Source organism: Amblyomma americanum, chromosome 7 (assembly GCF_052857255.1).
Source record: "Amblyomma americanum isolate KBUSLIRL-KWMA chromosome 7, ASM5285725v1, whole genome shotgun sequence".
NCBI classification, from domain to species: Eukaryota; Metazoa; Arthropoda; class Arachnida; order Ixodida; family Ixodidae; genus Amblyomma; species Amblyomma americanum.
Genome location: NC_135503.1, coordinates 51,360,562 through 51,384,208, shown reverse-complemented (window position 1 = coordinate 51,384,208; position 23,647 = coordinate 51,360,562). Strand labels below are relative to the sequence as shown.

At 45.8% G+C, this 23,647-nt stretch overlaps 1 protein-coding gene across 2 annotated transcripts in view; it reads right to left on the bottom strand.

The window, feature by feature from the left end:
- Window positions 1-498: 498 nt before the first annotated feature.
- Window positions 499-23,647, bottom strand: part of bdg (sodium-dependent transporter bedraggled) — a 173,181-nt gene continuing 150,032 nt past the window's right edge. The window contains exons 4-17 of one of the 2 annotated variants that reach the window (XM_077632189.1): window positions 19,536-19,741; window positions 18,670-18,801; window positions 17,410-17,562; window positions 16,519-16,582; window positions 15,963-16,101; window positions 15,002-15,133; window positions 12,878-12,981; window positions 11,839-11,957; window positions 9,132-9,391; window positions 7,339-7,470; window positions 7,119-7,221; window positions 6,914-7,032; window positions 5,307-5,513; window positions 499-4,422 (exon numbers count right to left, since the gene is read on the bottom strand). In XM_077632189.1, the coding sequence (XP_077488315.1) occupies window positions 4,087-4,422; window positions 5,307-5,513; window positions 6,914-7,032; window positions 7,119-7,221; window positions 7,339-7,470; window positions 9,132-9,391; window positions 11,839-11,957; window positions 12,878-12,981; window positions 15,002-15,133; window positions 15,963-16,101; window positions 16,519-16,582; window positions 17,410-17,562; window positions 18,670-18,801; window positions 19,536-19,741 (2,206 nt within the window). In that variant the 3' untranslated portion in view covers window positions 499-4,086. The remainder of the gene's footprint in view (window positions 4,423-5,306; window positions 5,514-6,913; window positions 7,033-7,118; window positions 7,222-7,338; window positions 7,471-9,131; window positions 9,392-11,838; window positions 11,958-12,877; window positions 12,982-15,001; window positions 15,134-15,962; window positions 16,102-16,518; window positions 16,583-17,409; window positions 17,563-18,669; window positions 18,802-19,535; window positions 19,742-23,647) is intronic. The other variant, XM_077632190.1, reaches the window with a different exon arrangement.

Sequence of the window (23,647 nt, the reverse complement as noted above, 5' to 3'; positions counted from 1 at the left end):
ACATGGTTACTTTCCTCACTAAAATCATCTTCATTTTAGCTAAAATCTCGGGAGTCCTCATTGTACAACGCACAAGGTGAGAACGCTGCCATGCTTTGCTGACAGCGGTGCGAAAACTGAGCACTAGGATGTGCTAAGGCCTCATAGCTACCTGAAACACAAGATCTGCCCCCCAGCATAAAAAAACAAATTGATTGATTGATTCATTCATTCATGTATCTTTATTGACAAGGATATATGAATGAATGAAGTACACAAACGCTGCTTTTAGCATTAAAAAAAGAAGAGAAACAATAGGTCAATTTCTCTCAAAAGATGGCCCATCAGGTGTAATGAGAAAAACAATTCAAGTAGGGCAAGCAAGGAAAAGTTTGTTGGCTGCTGCCCGACAGCAGACCGGCGCAGCCATCTTGGGTTGGGGGGTGGGGGGTGGTGGGGGTGCGCAACATCAGCCAGAAGGACTAGCCAGTATTGTGTTTGATTTATGAGGCACAGAATTGCAATTTTTCAATGCATTTTATTTATTTCACACTTGGTACATTGCAATGATTGTTCTTTTTCACGTTAAATCTCTCAAAGTTGCATGCCAGTATTTACACTTTGGAGAATTCAGCTCTATTTTCTGCTTCACAACCAACAAACCAGTGCACAGAATTAAACTGCTAAATTCACTGTGCTGCAATCTTTACAGAATCCAAAATGAATGGAGATATGTACTATGCATCGCAAAAGTCAGCACTGCTGACATGTAGCAACACTGCACTTTTTTTATATACTTACATGTAACATTTTTTTTTGCAGTGAAAGCTTTGTCAGTACAAATACCAGATGAAGTGCAGTTTCTGTGCGTTTCGCACTTTTTCTTTTGACTGCTTGATCGTATATCATTTGTCATTCAATATGTACACATATTTACACACACAAACACACACAAATGAGAAGAACCTCAAGCATTTCTTGCCTATTACACAGCACCAGTATACATAAAAATTTTCAACATGCTACACGTTCAATGCTTTGTACAGGACTTCTATGAACGATCCCCCTAGTTTGACCATCCTATAGTATTTGGGGAGTATGAGACTTGGAGTTATAAACATGTGAAGACTGGACCTAAATCACGAGTGTTCAACAAAAGTCAGTGTGGTGATCATTCCTTTGCTTTTTGAGAGCCACAATAATCTGAGCTAGGGAACAAAACTTAAATTGCCATTTCAGGTATACCAGTCTCAGGACTAGCAATTTGCCTAGGTAAATACCAATGTGCACAGATGTTGAAATTTGGCCGAGATAAACTTGCTAGACTGGAAGCTTACTTTGAAGTGCCTGGAAAGAGATGGATTGGTGCTTTGGTGTATCAGTTACATGTGATGCTCGGTGCACACGTTCGGAGCACTTGTTGAACACTTTCAGTTTCACATCTTGTCTTAATCCTCTGGTATGTTTTTTTTGTCTCCGCTATATATATAATGCATTCCTCCAAGTCTCATACAGTGCATGCAGTAGGGAAGTAAACTTCAGGAGGTTATTTCTAGGTGCCCTGTACTATTCAGGACCAACGCAAGGAAGGACTGCATTGCCAGAAATTAGGCAGCACAAAATCAAAATGTATTTAAATAAATTCAAGCTATATCCTATAAACACAAGTCACTCTGTCTTGTCGCCATTCTTTGCAAAAAAAATTTGTTCAATGTACTCTGCCCTGAGGAGACATTGCAAACAAGCAATTGTGATAACAGTGCACCTAGTTGTATAGTGAAAGCACTACAAGGTCATGTTGACATATTTTGGGTGACTCCTAACATTGTCTATGCATAGAACATGTGCAAGAAAGGTCTGTTTGGAACAAGCCTGAACTGCGCAGGTAAAAATTGGTGCATGGATTGAAGGCGGAGCAGTATATGGCAGTAAAAAAGCCAAGTGTAGCACTTCTGTTTTGTACTCATTTCACGGTAATGCAGTGTGCAGGGTAAAGGGTCTTGGGGCAAGGTTTTTGCATATTCAGAAACTTGTGCCATGTTTAGGCTTTAACACACTTCATGCGGTGGCAGGGTTGTCGCAAGATGGCTTCTAGTTGGGGAACTGACTGCTTCGAAAGTTTTGGCAATCCGTACCTCTTTTCTGCTGATGGGTAAATAGAATAAGAAAATTTGTAAGCTGTAGGTGAGCTTTCTGTATGCAAAGATAAAGCCCTAAAAGGAGCACATTACATGAAACACCTTTCCAACATTGCTGTAGTGAATGCATTTCACACTTAAGCTAATAACGCTTGTTCTATTCACAGAAGCTGCTTTTTATCTGCATGGTATTCAGCACACTAGAGAAGCTTACGGTGCTACACAAAGGCTTTCCCTCTAAGCTTTAGGCAGGAACTTGCAAAGTACAAATGGTCCCCAAGCACAGTCGGCCCCTTGTCTGGTCACATTTGGTGCTAAGACTGCATGCACAACTTCAGATATCACATTTTCTGCTATGTGCAAGGAGTGCAACTGTTGTATACGGTATATGCGGCACATTCAGGTACACATACACACACATAGAAATCTCGTGAATGAAATGGTAAACATAGTGCAGTAGCAGCCCTTCTAAGGAGAGCCTGTGTGCACTTAAAATGACACTAACAGTGAACAGCATTCAGCACGTGCAGAACGCAGCACAAAGCAGAATTTGGGTCTCTTGCCATGTTTTCAGGAGGACATTAAACATGTTTTGTGGTTAAGCATGTCTTGGGGTTCGCACCCTTGCGGGTAATGATAGCGACACTCTCCCAACAGTCATTGATTTTGCATGAGACTTATAAATCTGGGCCCTGATGTGTGCTTACAAGTTTTATGTTAATAGCTAAGTCATGGTCTTGCTTGTAGAAGTGAAAAACTTAAACAGCCACACGAAACAGCATTGTAGAAAATTACTGTCCATGGGAACTGATAGTCATAGCTGTTTTGTTTATTACTTTCTCATATCATGCAACTGGCAATGTTGAAACAGTTTTGGTGTTGTTTTAGTCTGGTTATATTTGCACTTTCCCACACACTCTGTGGCACAGTCCTATGTCACATTTCACAGTGCATTTTCCAGTAAGTTGGTCACACAATAGCAATGCCTTTCTTCTTTTTTTTTTACATGACTGGGCTACCACGTTTGTCTTTAGATTTTCATGAACTCTGCCTTGTGTACACATTGCCCCACATACTGCCTTGCATGATTCAGTGCCATCTATGGAAAATCTTGTGTACAAGAAAGAAAGAGCCTCTTGTGCATATTCATTTGGTGGTTTTAACGACAGCCTCATTCGTGTACAGTTTTTTAGTGGCTGTGCTTGCCTGCATTCTACTAATAAAGAGGCCAAGAAAGCCTCCAGTGGTTTGCATGCTGGAGATTAATGAAACATTCTTGCACACTCATCAACTTTTGTAGGTGCCGACTGAGTTGCAGTGGTCTTAAGAGCAGCGTCCACAGAAAATGAACTACTGCACCTTCACAGGTCAAGTGCAGCTGTTAGAATTATGTTTGGCCATGTGTAAAAAAAGCATTAACAGTACTACCGATACTGCTTCAGACTCTAGATGAACCCCGAAATGTCGAGCAGAAAATGTTGCACACTGCTCTTTTTGTGATGCTTGCACAAAAGCAGTACCCTGAACTTGTGCGCTTTAGTGATGCGCATTTTACTCTTCTCCAGTGAAAGCAGGAAAACCATCTAAAATGTGCAGCCTGCGTAGAGTAGCTTTTTTTCTTTCTTTTCTGGTATGCGAGTGCAGTGCCTTCAAGCATTTGCTTGCCTAAAGAGATCAATGAATTGGACCACAGCAGCTTCGTTACTCTGTGCAGGACTGAACACAGTGTTGCTGCCGCATTGTCACGTAACTCACGTTGCACCACCCTGTCTCTGATGTGTGCCCTGCTTAGTGAGTCTCGAAAGTTTGCCTGCGCATAGTCAAGGATGGGTCACACAACACCTCACCACAGAGGATTTGGCAATCACGGCAGGAGCCAAGGTGCAGAGCGGGTATTTTTCGAGCACCTTTCGCTCGAGACGCCCGTTAAACATGTTCGCTCCAGAACTTGGAAATCTTTCTCCTCATTTCATGCATCTGAAGAGTTTTCCTGGGGTGGGCTTCGAGACGCCAAGCTGAAGTGAAGGTCTGAGAAACTGAGCCGCATCTTGTCGGCACGGTCACGATTCAGTTGCGAGCTGCGCCCACTACTTGTTGGTGTCTGCTGTTGTTGGCACTTGTGCAGCTCCTTAAGGATCATTCGTGCCGTGGCAGTTGAGTAGGATGGTGGCGGTGAGTATTTCGGTGGCACATCTTCCTCAAATGCCACATTAGAGACGCCTTGCGAAGCCTCCGGTGCAGCAGGTGTTGCATCTGTTGCTGGCATTGTTGTGATGAATGTAGGACAGCACCAAGACTCAATCCTCTGCATTAGAAGTGAGGAAAATTTTTGAACCTCCTATCCATTATTGTGAAAGCAGAGAGTATCACTGTTAGTCTTTTTTATTTTCACAACTAAGTCATCGGTTTTTCTGCTCTGTCTGGTGCTAGACATAAAAGAGGGTGGTAACCCAAAAAAAATATTACACGTTCCAGCCTGCTGTGTATATAGCAAGACAAAAGAAACAAAATACTTAATCTAACCAAAGACAGTTGGTGAAGTATGCTTTAACAAACACAGGACAATAGTAGAAATAGAAGTAGGGAAGATGGAATTCTTGACACAACAAAACAAACTGGGGGCAGGAGAGAAGCCTCGATCTGCTTCCCTCCATCACACCTGGGACAAGTGCTTTTCTGGTGATGCCTTTTTTTGTTTTACCTGACTTGCCATGTGGCATAAAAGTGATTCCTTTCACACTGGTCACTTCAAAGCTCAATCTATATTGGTGCTGCATCTAATCAGCAAATGCTCGGTCGACTTCCGTACTCCTCAGCACAATATAGCATGAGAAGCAAGTCTCTCACAATTTTCAGTGCCATCACCACTTCACATATAGTGTACATGACTAACGGAAAATTGCTTTTTTGCTTAACTGAACATCGCCTTTTTATATATGGTGGAAAATTTGAGCTCCACCATCTTTTCATGACAGCACAACACAAACTTGAAGCAGTAAGGCAATATGTAACACGTTTAGAGCTTGCTATGTGTTATGTGTATATCCGCTGAGGCACAAAACCAGCTATACCAACTGTTACACATTTACTGCTGCACACCTGGCCAAAGGTAAAAGAGATTACCCCAAGCCAACCCATTTTTGCATGAATCCAAAATGATAGTGCACCGGCCCTTTCAGGCAAGCCCACCTCATGCATCTGGACCTGGTTTCTGCTGAAGACGACTATCTTGAGGCCTTCAACTACAGCCACTATGGCAACACCTAGCAGGGGCAGAGTCTGCAGCAGCACACAGAAGGAGCCAACCCAAGGAGACCAGTAGTGGTAGAAGAGTGACAGCGACTCAGGCGAGAACATGGCCAGGTGACCCGACCGCATAAAGGCGATCGACAGCATCTGAAAGTAGAAAGGCACACATGAACAAAGTTTGCTACACTGGCACAAAATTACAATTTCCTTATGTTCGTGTCTAAGGATATTAGCCTAACTTAGCTCTTCCTTTTGACCAGAAGAAAATGCATGCTGGATCACAGTGCACAGCAAAAAAAAAAAAGTTTCCAATTCAAACCTGCATATACATAAGGAACTCTAAAGTGTTAATTATGGCTCTTTATCATGAAGATATGTACTGAACTTTTTATGCGTTGTTACCAGTTAGATAAGTGAAACAGAAAATTCCATGTTCAAGTGTGTGGGCTGGCAAGGGCATTCAAAAACAAACTCTTCACCTCACAGTCCTGCGACCACTGTATTGTTTAAAGCTGCTGCTAAACTGCCACTGATTTGGAAGCATAAAGGAACATGGTGGAGATTGGTAGTGAACGAGACTACTTTAATGAAGTAGTGGTAAAGTCAAGCCCAGAAACCTATTGTGGAAGTAGGTAAAAAGATAAATTGGTTCGAGACATAAGTGCATCCAGAAACAAAGAATGCATTTGCATTCTACAAAAGCAATGTTTCAGTTGGTAACACGCAAGTCCAAGCGAAGGAACTGCAAAAATCGTTCACAATTTGTGCACTGACAGTTGCAAACAATGCTGACAGCTGCCCTGTTTGTTAACTTGAGCCGCCACTGACTGTAAAACAAGCTTGTTGCTAGTTGTTAACAGTGGAATGACTATGAAGCTCGGTCAATCAGTTCTCTTTACTTGCAGTGAACTGTGATGTTAATACTGCATTTACCCATCTTCAGGCTTAGCAACCACACTTCAAGAAAGTACATTGGCAGTGCAGAAATATCACCATGCCGATTTCTAATGTAGACAGCCAAGCATTCATACTGCATCCTTAGACTGAGCCTACTGCTGAGTCACTCTGTGCTAAATATTGGGACTAATATCACAGAAATTTGGCGACATTCATATTTTACAGCAAATATACCTTTGTGTACTTGAGCAGAAGAGCACGTTTGGTAAGAAATGGCAGCTACTAGAGAACTTATTGAAGAGTCTGCTGGAATCTGTGAGCATATGTTTTACTGAACTGCAACAGTTATGGAATGCAAAATCAAAAGGTTTAAAACCTATGTGAAACCTAAACTTCTAAGCTAATTCTAAAACAAAATACTGAAGTGCATACTTCAATACCTTGTACAATGAGGTGTCAATTATCTGTAGATTTGTCCATCAGATTTTTTAAAGTTTAATATCTATATTTTACTGCTACCCCAACCTGCCAGAAAAGGGGCAGCAACCTTCTTCAAACTACTATTTGACAGCTTTTTGTTGCTTGCCCTCGCATTTTTGTATTTTTTGTGTGAAAAATGCTAAATAAATTGAACTGAATTGAATACTTGCCAAAAATGCGATAGGCAGCAGGACATTCCAGTGGAAAGTCAGCAGTGGCAGGTAAAGAGACTTGGACCTTTCCTTCTGCACAATCATCTTGACTAGCTTGTCAGTTCCAAATGGTTTACCTGGATTAAAAAATTGTTACTGATTGTAACTCCAGTATTTAAATTGTTTTGTGTCATCAGCATGATTAGAAAGCAGAACAACTTACCTTGTATAAATAGCACGACTATGAGCATGATGAAGTACAGTGCAACAATCCACCAAAGTGATCCCAGCCACACGTCCAGAAAGAGCATGAGATGCAGGGTTGCCTGTGGAGATGAGCAGCATTAGTTTAGCTGCACAGTGGTCTGTTCACCAAAATAGTATTTATGGCAGCTGATGTCTGTGAATGATACCGTTTGTGTATAATACACAATGGTACTTACATCAGTGGCAAAGAAAAGCCCGAGGAGAAACCCTATTGCACAGGTGATGAAGGTGACTATTGTCTTCCATTTTGTGAAAAACTTTGGTCGTATATACACCACGGCATCCACGATGCAGTTCCAGATGCATATCTGCAAACAATGAGAAATGAAACCACATTTTGGCACTGCCACGTCACATAGCAAAAATTTTGTATACTATTGTTGTAAAGGACAGGGTCAATTGGAGAGACATGGGAGGCCTTTGCCCTGCAGTGGGTGTAGTCAGGTTGATGATAATGATTATGTAATGGTTAAGGCCCCAGATTTTCAGCAGTGAAAATTTTTCAATTCCGCGAACTGAGAACAAAGAATGTGCAATATTCTTAGGAAATAATAAAACAAAATAAATATATAACCAATTATCACTGGAAAGGCCTTGAATGTGTTCTTTAAAATCGAAGAAAACTGCTCCGTGACTCAATGTTCTTACAGCATCTGAATGATCTGTAGATGGTGCTCGGAGCTCAATCCTCCCACCTAGCGAGGTGTACGTACTACGTGCCCGCTCCTCGACGGCCCAGCTCGTCGAGAGGTTGGCTTTTTTTTGCGGCTTTTGAGCACAGTGGGTGAGCCCGCTTTAGGTACCTCGAAAAGTTTTTCTCCGTTTTCATAGTTTCGTTCGAAATGTAACGCGGGGTGCGTTTGGAAGTAGATGATTCAAGAAAAAAACGTATTATTTTTTGGAATACGATTATATTGCCGGTTGGGCGCTCGCTTCCTCAAGTGGATGGGAGAGCAACATGTAAAGACATCAAAAAAACTTCGTTACCGGGTTCTAGACTTCAAGATAGTTTACATGATTAAATTAATCACATGTTCATTCTGTCATTTCTACTGAAGTCCGCCACAACAATTACATAAAAAAGTAACTATGACTGCTAACGCACAATTGTCCGAGAAAGGCTGGAATTATCGATTTTTTTTGCAAAATCTCGGAACCATATTAGGGGCCTTACTATATATGTATATATATGTGTATATATATATATATATATATATATATATATATATATATATATATATATATATATATATATATATGGAATTGAACACACACGCGCGCGCGGAATTGTTTGCCCTCCTAGGGATCTTATTCTAAGGTTTGGTCAATTCTAAGGTTCGGTTACCCACTCCATTTAATTTTCAAAATTTTTTGCCTTGGAGGTGGGAGAATCTGCAGCTAATTGTGGGGGATCCTTACTTAATCTCAGGGTGGCATTGTGGGTGCAGAAATTATAGAAATTAAGTTTCACTTGCAGTTGATTTTGCTGAACTCTGAGAACATTTGAAAAAGAACTAGAAACTTGAAATATAAATCTATTAAAACCACTGCAGTGCTACCACAAAAGTACACCAGAAAAACAGTCATCTCCTGTAGCTTTTAGAACCTAATTACGCAATGTTCTCAGCCCACAAGATCCCAATAACCTCGCTAGCTTGTGTTTGGTACTCTGCCTCATACATTGTATACGTTACTAAGAAGCTGAAAAGAAAACATAGGGGAGACCCCTATTGCACCCTAGAAAACGGCTTCAAACAGCTGTACAGCAGCGACCTCGCTGTGTCACCGTCAGTGAGACACCAAGATTTTTTAAACTGCCTGGACAAAAGGTAAAAGGACAAAATAAGAGCTGCTCAAATACTTGCACGTGCGTTCTGCCAGCTGAGTGGATACTTAGAGCAGCTACCCGCCCTGGCACGGGGTCTAAAGCTATGCAGTGGGGAAAGAAGTTCGGTGCATGCCGACGCACCTGCTGTCCCAGCCCGAGCGCGGCGAGCATCACGAAGAAGCAGATGGGCCAAAAGGGCGAGATGCTCCGGCCCCCCTCGGCGGACAGAGCGGCGGGGAACACCTCGACGGCGAAGCGCGCCACCTGGTAGCCGCTGAGCAGGTTGTGTTTGCGCGGGCCCTGCAGCAGCACGCCGGCCAGCAGGTTCACGGGCACCGACTGGGCCATCGGCGGCCACGAACCGTTCACCGACTGCAGGAACCGCACCGTCGTCTCCTCCTCTGCACAGCCGTTGTTGGGGTGGAGAAATAAAAGAAGGGCACTGTTAGGGACTGCATGCAGCCCAACCCGCATATCCAGATTTCTTGCACGTCGGTTTGCCTAATAAGACGTCGGGAGCAGAGCTTAAACGAGTCGGGACGCGGTCGGAATATCCACTACACCACATCTACGTCATGCCTGCTACTTGTACAACAAACCGCTATCGGAGGCAGAAGTATGTATTATCAAGTGGGAAAAAGCCTTCAGGACGCTCAGAACGCGATTTAGGAACATAGGCACGATTTTTTTCGGCGATCACTTCATTTCTCTACCAGAGATTATAGAACGTGGGTGATTTTCCCCACCGCGAGTGTGGTTTCGATACGGCCCCTAATGAGAGAGCTAACGCCTTCGTTTGCGGCTCATGTGTCCTGGAAACTTTTGTCCTCGACTATACAGTTAGCTCGGGTATGAAAGGGAAAAAGTCAATTTGCGCATGAGAACGAATTCTGTAGTTACTTATGCAATTACACTGAAGTTGAAAATGTCTCATGGGCATTACCTGCCCTGAGGAAAACTATTTAGAACAAATGAATTAGTGAGCTCTTCGCTCGTACTTACGGAGCACTCACTGACTGAATGCGGATAACTTGTCCCCTTTCATATTGGCGCTAGCTGTACCACAATCATTTGTGTGGCCAATAGTGCACAGAAGTTTTACGTGATTATTTATCGCTTCTGCCAGACACACAAAGTGTCCTAATACCTTGTCTTATATCGGGATAACTGCGGCAATATTTCCTGGAGGATTGAAATTCTTCCTTATTCGAGTTCGCCAGTACCAACAGAGTTTAGTATGGCCCCATTTCAGGAGGCGCCCTCCAAAGGGAACATTATAACGCATACCGTTTCGGTGCATAGCCAATGATTCTAAATTCGAACGAGTTCAGCAACTTAACTAAAACAAACGTAGTATGTCCCTCTCAGAAAATGCAATGCTCGTGGACGAAGCGTTGCTCCCAGCGCAGCTAGCACGGCTAGAAAAGATAAGCAACTTAGCATTACTGAAGAGGCAGTTGTCGACCAAGCAGGCTGCGATAAACTTCGCCCGCTACTTCGCGCCAAAAACTCAATTCTAAAACAACATACGACTAGTAACGTTTCCTCGACAAAGAACCTGGTCCCCCTGAGACTGACTTTCGCCCGGGGACGACAAACTAAAAAAAAAATGCGTATTGTATAGTTGCCAACTGCAGGCGCCGTGCTGTTGTCCTCTTAAGCCAAGGCTGCCATATTAGAACTTCGCATCCTCTGTGCCCTTTTTTTTTTTCACAAAACATGATTCCAACCTTTTGTCACAACTCTGGAATGGTGTGATGTCACGTTGTTACCAAATGACAGGTGTCGTGCGAGAAGTGTTCGCAACGTTAATACTTTTCATATATATTTAATTATGTGCTTATCAACTTCGCAGGCACAAGCTGCCTCCCTTCAAATAGCATTGCTTAGGGGATTAGAACGAAGTATTATTAATCAAAAGAGTACAAAAACGACACAAGACGGGCATTTCTAGAAGCTGGCTTCTCTGCAACAACTGGTTATGTGTGGCGAAGCCGTCTTTCAAGTTGCGAAACAATGGGGGGGAGTAGTACAAAGGGATGCACTCGTAGCCATCCCGAACTACTATAGTTATGAAGAATGTGCAGTATAAGCTCCACTTTTCGCGGTGAGGTGGCTACAGGAAATATGTCACAGTGGGGAAGGTACTGCTCAGTCAATACATGCTTTGCATTCTCTGTCATGCATAATCTCAACACAAGGGTCGTGTATTTATTTTCTGTTTTTCTTAAAGATGGAGAGGAGGGGTACAGACGATACAACAAATGCACCAGGGAAGCGATAGAACGGAGTGGAGAGGAGAGGAGAAAAGAATGGGCGGAAATGTTAACAAGAAGGTTCCATTTGGCTGCCCTCACTTGTGTAAAAGGCTGCCCTCACTTAAAAAAAAGGTAGAAGCTTCAACAAAGATGATGATGATGATGATGCCGGCTGTATCCTTTGAAGCGGGCGGTCGCAGTGGCTGGGACCTAGCTAGTATTTGTTCACCACCAGGTGCCCTCTGGCTTAGTTGTCCATATCTACTATACTACTTTCATCTTCATGTGACACGGTCACATGAGCTTGACAACAACTGACCAAGAGCCACGGTAAGTCTAGCGTTGGCCATGCCAACCGGTCCTCGTAGTCTGGTGCGCCGATCTCTCCCGCAATTTTTGTCGGGATTGCTCTATGACACCCCACCGATTCGAATATGTGACTACTACACGAAAATTAACCTGGCAGGATGCTCTTAGTTCATCGAATAAGGCTAGTGCGGCTGGTCGAACTGCTCAGGCCTTTTCAGACCACGAGAAAAAAAGCACACTCGAACAGCCATTCAAACAGCGAAAATGAAACGTCTACTCACCGAACGACGAGCTGACTAGAATCATTCCATGCGTGTGCAAGAGGTGGGCTACGCTGCTGAACAGCATTGCGACCAGCACGAGCACAGTGCAGACCAGCACTGTCACGCAGATCATGTTCCTGTAGGCAGAGACAAAATGAGAGTGAGAGGGATGGGAGGGGAGAAGGAGAGAGACGCCACGACATTACGGTGGTCACGAAGCATATTTTTGATAACTGTCAGTTCCTCTCACAACTGATGCCGATGCAGAACCGTTTATCATTCATTTGGTTTGCACTATCTGGGTACCATTATCAGGGCAAGATACATCTGTGTCTTGACTAACTACTCGAGAAGAGGCTGCTCAACTAACGAGAATAGAAGCCGCTAGTTGGCACGGTATGTTCATTGGTGTAGTGCGATAAAAGGCGGCACGACAGAAGGAATTTTTTTTTTCATTAGAAGCCCCATGGGGCCGAAATACGTCGTCGGTCGTAAAGTTCGACCATTGGCTAGGGAGAAGTGACGTCACCAGACCGAAGCGTTCCCACTGGCTGGATGAAAGTGACGTCACCAGACCTGAGTGTTCCCGTTGGCTGGAGGGAAGTCACGTCACTTTCGGTAACGGCATCAACAGCTGCCAATGCTATCGCACTGTCAACTCATTAGGTGTCTCGGGGATTTTTTTATCTCTGTTGCCTTATAACAAGCTGTGAAGCAGCTGGTAAAATTTTACTATGGCTCAATTGCGGTTTTGAACTCGCGTTGAAGGCCGGATAAAAGAAAGCAAATGTAATTTTTTGGCCAATCGTTGCAATAGATACTATAAAAGCGGTGAAAGTCTATCAAGTACTCATTCCTGCGCTATTAGAGATTAGAAACTATTGATAAATATCGTAAAAAGAGGTAAAGATCACGTTTGCCGTCGCGGCCAATGTTTTCTCTTTTGTTTCACTGGGACAAATGAAGAAAAAATTAAGCCTACCTCGCACGTGATATGTCGTGCACACGACACTTAAATTTGGAAGGACAGAAATAAATAAAGGATGTGTGTGTTTACCTTGTAATGTTGCTCGAAAACTTGTTGCGACTGTTCACGTGTAAAGCCAGGGCACCAAACAGCCCCCAGGTTATGAACACTTCACGTGCAGCGACCACCCATGACTGAAACACACAAAAAAGGAAAAAAAAAATTAAGCTTTCATGGTAACAATTTGCTAATATTTTTTGAAGTTTTCTAATTTAGTGTCGTGCCTTGACACTCTTTCCAAAGCAAAAATCTTACACCCGCAGATTGAGTTACTCTTAGCGATACGTTCGCAAACCTTTTAAAAACATCGCACCCATAGACATTATGAAAAAATAATTACTCCACAAACGGGACCACGGGAGCTAGCATGACGAATGTGACAGATATGTTCACCGTGGGACGATGCCTTGTTTCAAACTTAAAACCAGTTTCCAGGAAATTAAATTTGTAAATTAGTTAAAGCACGTATAATCAAAGGGGAGCCTTAATGCAGTTTTGCCGAGCTCACCGATGTGGCAGTTCTGCTGCGCTTTTTTTTATTTACTTTTATTGCGTAGCCGTTCATAACATTCGAGGATAAGAACTACGCAGATGCCCTCACAAACGCTACCGGCACATAAACCGCAAAACCATGCAAGTCCGGACTCACAAAAGTCTGAGGTCAAAATACGTGCGCATGCAAGTGTCAAAGGAGAAGTAATCGCCGCCTTTTGGCTATTAACACAGATCCTGAGCACAATTTTCCGCACGCTAGAGCGAAGCTCCCTTTGTAACGAACAACCCTATTACCCTTCTAATGCTTCCATTGTCGGTTTCGATACGTCGCTCAATGGCGGCACAGTAGCAACGGCAGAAGCAGAACACTGTGCCGGCACCCACTAATCCTCGTTTCGACGGGCAGATCTACAGCCACGCGCGTTGCAATGCAACGCACTGCAACAGTAGGCGCGTACGCCCGCTTGCAATTCCATTCCGTCCGCATTCAACCGTGCGCGCGTGTATCCGCAATCCGGGAAACCTATCTGCGCCGCCGCTCAGAGAAAGCGCGCGGGGCTATAGGGGGCGAAACGGCCAATTTGGCGCAACGCGGCGCGGCTCAGCGCAACAGTTGCTCACGATTGAGCGGGAACACGGCTGTGCGGCGCCAGCGGCCATTGTGATTCGCGGCGGATTCAAGGCTGCATACTTTCTGGGCGGCCGGTAGTTGCCCTTTCTTTCTTCCTTTCTCTTTCCATTCTTCCGCCCGCGCACGAGCACTCGTTTGTCCTTCCGCCGGGGCGAGCTGGGTTGTACGTTCGCAAGCGGGCAAGCTGTTCGCCTAGCACTGCTTGCTTCCTGCTAGCGCAATCGTGAGCAACCGTTTTGATTTTGACTGCGACGCACAGCTAGACGCGCACGTTCCTGTCGTCGCGCCCGCCACTGTGCGCCGCCTGCCACGCCAGTGGTATTTTTTTTTTCTCAATAAACGCGAAGGTGGCATCAAATGAGGCAAGAGTTCTAGCGACATTGCCTGGCTGCACTCCTTTTTCAGGGCTTATGTAACACCGCGGCGTAGTCGGGACGAACGTGCTGCTGCAATTCAGCCTCCTAAGCGACAACCTGCAAGGCAGCTTGCATGAGAGCCTGTACGACAGCCTACAAGGCAGCTTGCGCGACAGACTACAAGGCAGCTTGCGCGACAGGCCACAAGGCAGCTTGCGCGACAGACTACAAGGCAGCTTGCGCGACAGACTACAAGGCAGCTTGCGCGACAGCCTACAAGGCAGCTTGCGCGACAGCCTACAAGGCAGCTTGCGCGACAGCCTACAAGGCAGCTTGCGCGACAGCCTACAAGGCAGCTTGCGCGACAGACTACAAGGCAGCTTGCACGACAACCTACAAGGCAGCCCGAAATACAGCCTGCGAGGTGGCTTGCGAGATAGCCTGACAGATAACCCGCCGTATACCCTGCAACACAGCCTGCAACACAGCCTGCAACACAGCCTGCGAAACCGACACCGTCGTGTTACCAATGCTAGACATCTCAGATGAAAAATCACCTTTCTTTTGCAGTCAGTACACCCGTGGCACATGTGCAAGGGCAGGCCTCGTAGCCTAGTTTTTCCCGCTTACACCCCGCGGCGAGAGAGGCGGAAACGTGCGGACGGCACTCACGTTGGTGTCGGAGAGGACGCCCCTCCAGTCGGCCTTGAAGAGGACGGATATTCCGCCGCCCCACTGCTCCGTCATGCGGATAGTGATGAACACAAGCAGGCACATGGACAGGATGCCCAGGATGGCCAGGATCTGGAACGCATGCCGAAGGACGAGTGAAAATGAGGGTGCGCTGACGAGGAGGCACAAGGACAGGCGAAGAGATGATAATTTGGGTCACAGAGCAAAAGCGTCATGTAAAGGAACGAACGCGAACACTGCGCTTCGGGCGCGACAATTCCGTCCCCGCCCAGTCTTCGTGTTGTCCGGTTAGTTCATTTAGAAGCAAACTGTCGAGCAAAGCGATCGATGACGCACTAATGTTTTCACCACATCTAAAAGCCATACGATGAACAGGAACAGGTGGCGAAAAAAAAAGCGAATGACGCACCTCCGTTAAGGCACAGTGGTCTGAATTAAAACGCTTAACAGCTTCGCGCTTCCTGGTGCCCAAAGTTAGGACCACGCAGGATGATGTGGGCAAGGGTAGCACTACCACACCCGAATGACTCCTGTTGCAACTACAGGCTAGCTCTCTCCGGTCCGTTTTATTGCATCTCGGCAGTGAATTCACTCGAGTCGTAACGCTTGACGTCACATAAATGTTCAACAAACAAGGGGCATGGCAGTTCCCTTCCAACGTGACTGCAGTATTCGTCCAAGTTTTTGAGCTTCGTTACATATACGCGCATAATAGGAGGTTAAGTGGTGAGACGCAGTAAGACTAGTAACACTTGTACAATACGTAGAGAAACATCCTACTGGAAGTAGACACGTCATGGTAGTGTTAATGGTCTTGATTAAGGCATCAGCATCATCATCATCAGTCTGATTACGCCCACTGCAGGGCAAAGGCCACTTCCATGTCTCTCCAATTAACATGCTGCGGCCACCGTATCCCCGCAAACTTTGATATGCTCACCTTTCCAAATGACTTGAGACCTCGGCTGAGGGCGATGAACACGAGCAGCCAGATGATGCCCAGGTTGAAGGCCAGCTCGAACTTGAGGTCGCCGAGGCCACTCACTTGTGACGAGACCCTCCGGTCCAAGACGCGGCCGCTGCGCGACGGACGAGTAAGTGAGCAGTTAATAACGCCCATTCAGGCCAGAAGGATCATCGTATATCTGTGCTACCTAAGTTTCGGTTTTCTTTTAATCGTTAATAGAAACGAAATGCCATTTGTCTTCCAAGAACGGGGAGCCGCCGCGGTGGCTGAGTGGTTATGGCGTTCGGCTGCTGGCCCTAAAGACTCGGGTTCGATCCCGGCCGCGGCGGTCGAATTTCGATGGAGGCGATATTATACAGGCCCGTGTACTGTGCGATGTCAGTGCACGTTAAAGAACCCCAGGTGGTCGAAATTTCCGGAGTCCTTCACTACGGCGTCCCTCATAGCCTGAGTCGCTTTGGGACGTTAAACCCCATAAACCAAGAAAGGCTGTCATGCTGATAATGTGAACACTCTGGAGAACACCTACTGAAAATAGGAGGCCGTCGTCCAGCCCAAGAACTCTGGAGACGAAGCATTGTTCTTGTAGCACCCTGCAGTAGACGAAAGCATATTCTTAGCAAGCGTACCGTAGTCCTTCTGTACTACCGTAGCATAGCTCGTTAGTTGAAGTAGAAGTCAGCTTAACGTAGAAATCATTATGGTTTTCAGGTTGCATCTTGTTAAGCGTTTGCATGATAGAAATATAATGGACGAATAGTAAACTTCTTTGTACCACAATGACATATCTGGAAGAGTGATTTCCTAGCATCTGTCAGCTTTTACCCCCCTCTCTCTTCTTCGTTTATCTGTTTTCAGCCAACATTAAGTGTGAGTAAAATATTGCATCTCACTGCTGCTTTGCATAGATCAGTTGGTTATTGTTAAGAGGGCAGGCTTGATGTCCAAGTCTAACATGTCATACGCTCTGTGCGTTGGCTGGCTGACTGGGCTGCATACAAGTATCCATACGGACTTAAGCGGCCCATGGATGTATATGTATGATATTGCGTGAATAAACAACAAATCAGTGTCAGCTGCGATTTCAAGAGAGAGTATAGTTTGTATTTCATCTATACTTCCTGTTCTTCTAAACGTAGGGCGGCTCAGTGTACATTAAAACAACTTAATATAAACGGGCAGAGAAAGGATAAAAATTCGGACTCTGCGGTCAAAATTAGGCAGAGAGCAGATAAAAGCTGGGACACTGCAGTTCAGAATGGGAAGCGCCACTTAGAGGCTAAAAGACAATTAAATTTTCGTGTATTCTAAGCTCTCTTCAAAGCACGATTTCAGTTAAAGGCAGATATGCTGTGCTTCATGAAGCCCTTAAGCCTGCACATTGCACCACTCCACAGCGCATCGGAGCGCGTTTAGTTACCTCCGGAGGCGAACCGGGCCTGGCAGATGGACCACCGGTAGGCGTCCCGGGCTTTGATGAAGGAGTCGCGGAAGTAGAAGAAAAGCCACGACACCGGCACGGCCAGGTACACGCCGCACACCAGGTACACCATCACCAGCGCCACGCCTACCCCTAAGGGGAGAGAGAAATATACGTTATTTTCACACAGGAGTGTAAAGAGCCCCTTCCTACGGGGTCTCAGTTGTGGTGCTTGGCTGCTCACCCGAAAGACGCGGGTTCGATCCCGGCCGACCTGCTGCTGTGGCTCAGTGGTTAGGGCGCTCGGCTACTGAGCCGGAGTACACGGGGTCGAACCCCGCCGCGGCGGCCGCGTTTCGATGGAGGCGAAACGCAAAGGCGCCCGTGTGCTGTGCAATGCCAGTGCACGTTAAAGAACCCCAGGTAGTCTAAATGATTCTGGAGCCTTCCACTACGACACCTCTTTCTTCCTTTCTTCTTTCACTCCCTCCTTTATCCCTTCCCTTACGGCGCGGGTCGGGTGTTCACCAAGATGCGAGACAGTTACCGCGCCATTTCCTTCCCTCAAAATCATTTTTTTAAAGCTAGAGGCCCATGTGAGTGCACGTTAAAGAACCCCAGGTGGTCGAAGGTATTCCATAGCCCTCCACTGCGGCGTCCCTCATAGCCTGAGTCGTTTTCGGACGCTAAACCTCGTGAAACCAAACCAATCAATTATGACAACTAGTAAGGATTATGAGAACAACTACTGACTGTTAAGATGAGAGAAAAGTTGTACGGTAACAAAGGTCGACAAAGTCCGAGTTGCAAACAGTTCCTGGTGATTTCACAGTGGTATAGGAAGTCGATCTGTGTACCATAATCAGAGAACGGGCATTTGGATAAGTGATTTCAAGGAACATAATATTTTAAGAAGAGGTGGCACAACAAGCCCAAAGCGGTTTTTCCAAACAAAACCTTCTATAGTTGAGAATAAGAAAGTGGTGAGCAGCACACGAGCGACATGATGGTGCTCTAGTAATTTTAAATTAATTTAAAGTACTGAAGAAGTTAGGGCACGTGGTTAGATGCTGTATCTATTGGCTGTTCTACTATTGGGTTTCTCAGTTGACACCAGAGGCACGTACATGTGTCGCTGACTGACTCACTTTCCCCTCTCTGTTAGAGAAGAAGGCCTGCCAAGTGTCTGCCTGAATAACTATGAGACCGACAGCGACTGGTTCGTAGCTTACGCTACAGAAAGCAGGGACGCGGGCGCACCTTTGAAGGCTGGCGATATGTACCACATGTCGAGGATTCCGCTGCCCAGGTACTGGCCCAGGGACATTTGCAGATACAAGAAGGGCACGCCGAACACGGCCGACAGCACGAAGAACTGGAGCACGAAGCATGCTGCGAATGCAAAGACGGTAATGGTATAGCTTCAGATGTCATTCCAGGCGGAAAGCTTGGATGCAGCACACTTCTGGTCACTCCGTTTTGCTAATGGTACTACGAAAAGTGCATGCTCCGTGGGCTGGTATGGGTACCAGTGGACTGGGTCACAAAACAAGGCTCGCTACAATAAATTCGTTCCAGGGTACATACGCATTCCGCAAACTATTGCAGAGAACCCTATCTGGACAACACTCCTTCCTATCGGGGAGCAAGAGAACGATGGTATTTCGGGCTACGACACACTGTGTTGAGGCCGATGGCAACGCCTTTTATCTAAAGGTACCAGTTATTGCCGAAAATATAACGTAAGATCAATAAATAAATAAATAAAATAAATAATATTTCAGTTTTCTTTACAAAAAAAAAAAAAACTGGGGGTGGAAAAAAAAGCAGTCCTCGCGACCCCTTGACAAGCCTCACGACACCCACAAAGAGGCAGTGTGGCAGGGACTGAAATGGCTACATAACTGTACGCTGTTAAGGACACGTTGAAAAGCAAAACATTAAATACAAAAAAGGTACTTTTGCGCACATAAATAATATTCAGACACAAGAATACATAATGGCTGTACATATTTACTATTTTATAAACATGAGAGACAATACCAAGCGGCACCCTCTCTTTTCATGGGAGTTTCGAGCAAGTGAGACCTCGTACATTCGGCGCTCACCGAAATGCCAGAGCGTACCTTTATAAATATGCACCAGGAGCGAAAACCTGGTGACGCTGAAGAGCCCGAAGATGCTGAAGAAGGAGGCGAACACGGAGAACAGATCGTGCGACCAGAGCCCGTGGGCGGCGCGCCGGGTTTCGTCGTCGGTCGTGGCTGCGGGCCGCGCAGCGTCGCTTGCACCGCCTGACGCCTCCTCCCGAGGCCTGGTCGCTTCTTGGACGCTGCGCAGAGGACCAGGGGAATGCACAACACGCGTGAAGAGAAGGTCACCCGCCGGTGAACTGAGACACCATTCGCGGGTGTCCACGTGCAAGACCATCGTCCGCATCATCTCCTAATTTAAAGACACTAACGCCTGAGGCGTACAGAAAAGCCATCAAAGTCGCGACTCGCTAACTCTCGAAGCTATACAAATGCGCATCCTTGTTTTGGGAAGTCCCGCCGATAAGGCCTGCAGAGAGGCTTGTACGCGTAAACGGTAGCTGCGGGTTGTTGTCCAGTGATATGCCCGTGTGCAAGGGTCACCAAGAAAAAGAAACGCGGTCTGCTTTGTGTCCACTGAGGCGTACAATATACGCTGTTTACGCTAGGGCCGTCGAACGGGTTCGTCGTAGTAGCGATAACTGCGGCCGTCAAGGCGAACCGCGCGCCGGATAACGTGACTGTTTGGTTAGTGTGGCTACAACGCTGAATATCAACGCTGTTGACAAAGACTGAGGAGGAGATGTAACGGGGAGGAGATAGCGGAGGCAACTTAATGCAGAAGGCAAGGGCGGCACTGAAGATAAGGACGAGATAGAGGGAGTGAATCGGGAAGCAAGCACAGAAGCGCGCGTGACGGCAGATTGTCTTAGCTCGCAATACAAAGAACGCGCATAACTAAACCCAGTCAAAGCCGGGTGTTCACGTCCTTCGTAAAGACTCAGTCGAGAATTGCTCTAGTTATAGCAGCACTTCGTGTATGATGGCGTATAAAATGACCCCGGCCTCTGCGTCACGTAGTCCTTTTCCGCGTCTGCTGTCCTCGTGACGACTGAATAATCCACAGCTTCGATTCTCCAGTTTAATGTGTTGCTGCGTCTGTGTGGCAAATGCTTCCCTTGGCTCGACAAGATTGATACTACTTAAGCTTAACGCACGAATAAGGTAGGGAAAGTGGGCCCAAAAGAAGCTCACATTTAGCAATAGCTTTTATCACCGAACCATGCCCCTTTATGACTGCTGCGTGTTTCGATCATAATTTTTTCTTTAAAAACGTCTGGCGCCGACCTATGGACCTCCAGCATGTTTGTAAACAAACGAGGTGGCGCTGCAGTCGCTAGCGAGCTCATGGTAGGCAAAAGGTCGGGGAGTGGCGTCGCGGATGTTTTTCAAGGCTTGTAGGCGCGTTTCCAGTTTCTGCGAATCATAGCAATGGTCGATGCCTCCAACTTAGTAATTTGTCGAAGTACACGAGCTCGCGTTGTCCACGTACGGCCTATAAAGAGAAATAGTTTGCCACTGTGTATTGTATATATGGTTAGTAGTAAGCATGTAGAAAGCGTTCCTGCCGTTTATTTATGCGCTAGGCATTGAATAAAACAAGTTTTGACACTCTGCACTAGCCGGAATGATTTTATTTCGGGACAGTAGTGAGGGGAAGTGCTGGCGTTGTTTCGTCGGAGCAGACATGCGCTCATCGTCTGCTGGCATACGTACGTGCATGTCGCACTGCGCGAAAAGTGGGGACAGCGTCGTGTCCCCGATCTCCTGTCTCGCTTAGCGCTGTTTTTAGCCGCATGACCACGCACCAGACAGGCTGAATTGTCCTCTTGTTAAGCTGGTCGATTTGGTGAAAATTTTGATTTCTAGAATTACTTTCTTTCCTAGCACTGAAGTCCAGTTTCGTGACGAAAAATTATAGCAAAATATTGAGTACAAATTTATAAATTACGCTTTTTAGAAGTGTGGTCGTCAAAAATTGTGAGGTAATTTCTTTGATTTCAGCGCCGCATTTTGACCAAAGCGAAAGCGAAGATGCCATAAACGAGGGAATATACTTTAAGGTTCGTTTTCTTTTAACCTCCCTGCGTTTCCTTTTCATTCTCTCTCTCTCTCTCTTCTGAGCTCTCACATTTTCTGCGACTGGATCACAGTGCACCTTCGTAATTCGCATGAAAATCAAATGATTCCATTTGTCGCAAACTATTCCTGAGACGTTGAGGAGCGTAATAAATCTCTCGATTTTTTTCCCTACACGTGCCGTATTGTGTTAGTTATTTTTTGTAAGAAACGTTTTCATGTAACTATGCATGCATAAGTACTGATCATATAGAAAAAGAACTAATCGCGTCATCATACAGAACAGGGCTTTATGCACATGCTGGCATAAAAAAACTGCGCACTGTCTACTCAATTATTTGAGACCTAGCTTGGGGGGACTTGACGACGGTGTTAATTATAAATACCCAGAACTGCACCAGGTATAGCTATCAATAAAAGGAGTGACTGAAACTGGCGTAGGAATTTCATATTTGCACCAAGTTTAGTTACATATCGCATGCATGAATAACGAAAACACTTTTCATGCCGCGTCCTCTCTCAATCTCGCCACGTGTCTGTTAGTAGCACGCCTGCGGCTGCTTCTTTCCAAACAAGCTTCTGATCATGTATTACTTCATGAAACATGACACATGCATGATGCAATGAAAAAGCATATGGCGTTTAGCACACTTAAGGTACGCTATTCTAAGCACACCAACGCGACCGCGCAAGATTGACACAACTTACCAGACTTCTTTCTACTCGAATGAAATAATTACGTCGTCATGTCAAGAAACAGTTTCAAGTAACTATTAAATGTCACAAAACGCGCCATTTAACCATGGTGTGCTATTAACAAAAAAAAAAACGCATTCCTTGGGGGCGAGTGAACTGTCGGCGCCCCGTGCACTCCGGCTCAAGGTGATAAGTACGTGTGCAGCTACATATGTCTTTTTTTTCCTTGAGCAATTATCAGCCTACTATCCTGAAGTTCAGGTGAATGAACGCAGTAACTTGCATGCTATTAAGTGCATTGAGTGGCAGTGACTATCGACTCCCAGAAAAAATAACTAACACAATACTGCACGTGTAGGGAAAAAAGTCGAGAGATTTATTACGCTCCTCAACGTCTCAGGAATAGTTTGCGACAAATGGAATCATTTGATTTTCATGCGAATTACCGTGGCCCAATGCCTGTTAGCCAGTTTCCGAATGCGGCATTTATGCGCGAGAAACCTATCGAGGCTAATTCAATATTTTTTTTATGCTACTACGCGGATCCAGCAGAGAAGCAGCTGGTCAATACATGCTGCTTCTGCAATGCACAGGCTTGTAGCAGCCGCCGGTAGCTGCGGCAGCTGTGGTAGGCACGGGCAAGCGGAACCTGTTTTGCCTACCATGCGAAAGTCACTGCTAACATCAGCGCCACCGCATCTTCGTGACGTCGCGGGGTGAAGGAGGTCCATATGACCTTATAGGCAAAGGGTTCTACCGTAAGTACCTGATTTCTGTCTTCACCAGACCATCTTTATCTCTTAGATCTGTCTAGGTCTTATGTTCTTAGGAAAAAAAAACGTCTGGCTACGAACTGCAGACTCTTAGAACTAAGCAGTATCATCGGAAAAAACTTGCTTCCTGTGAATGCTGGCCAGAGCTGTGCACTACCGGGAAAGTAAAGTAAGCGCTTTGGCCTCAAAATATTGCGTCCGCCTGCAGCCAACAGGCCTAAGAGTGCTGCACGTTGTCGGTCAAGACTCAACAACCGTCGTCAATGCGACCACAACGCCCACGGTGGGATTCCGCGATCTCATGATCAGCCCAAACTTGTAGGCGGGCTAGATGCCTCACGGTCCAGAGGGTGGTAGAGCTTATTGACAAGGCAAACACAGGATGAATAATAATAATAATTGTTTTTGGGGGGAAAGGAAATGGCGCAGTATCTGTCTCATATATCGGCGGACACCTGAACCACGCCGCAAGAGAAGGAATAAAGGAGGGAGTGAAAGAAGAAAGGAAGAGAGAGGTGCCGTAGTGGAGGGTTCCGGAATAATTTCGACCACCTGGGGCTATTTAACGTGCATTGACATCGCACAACACACGGGCGC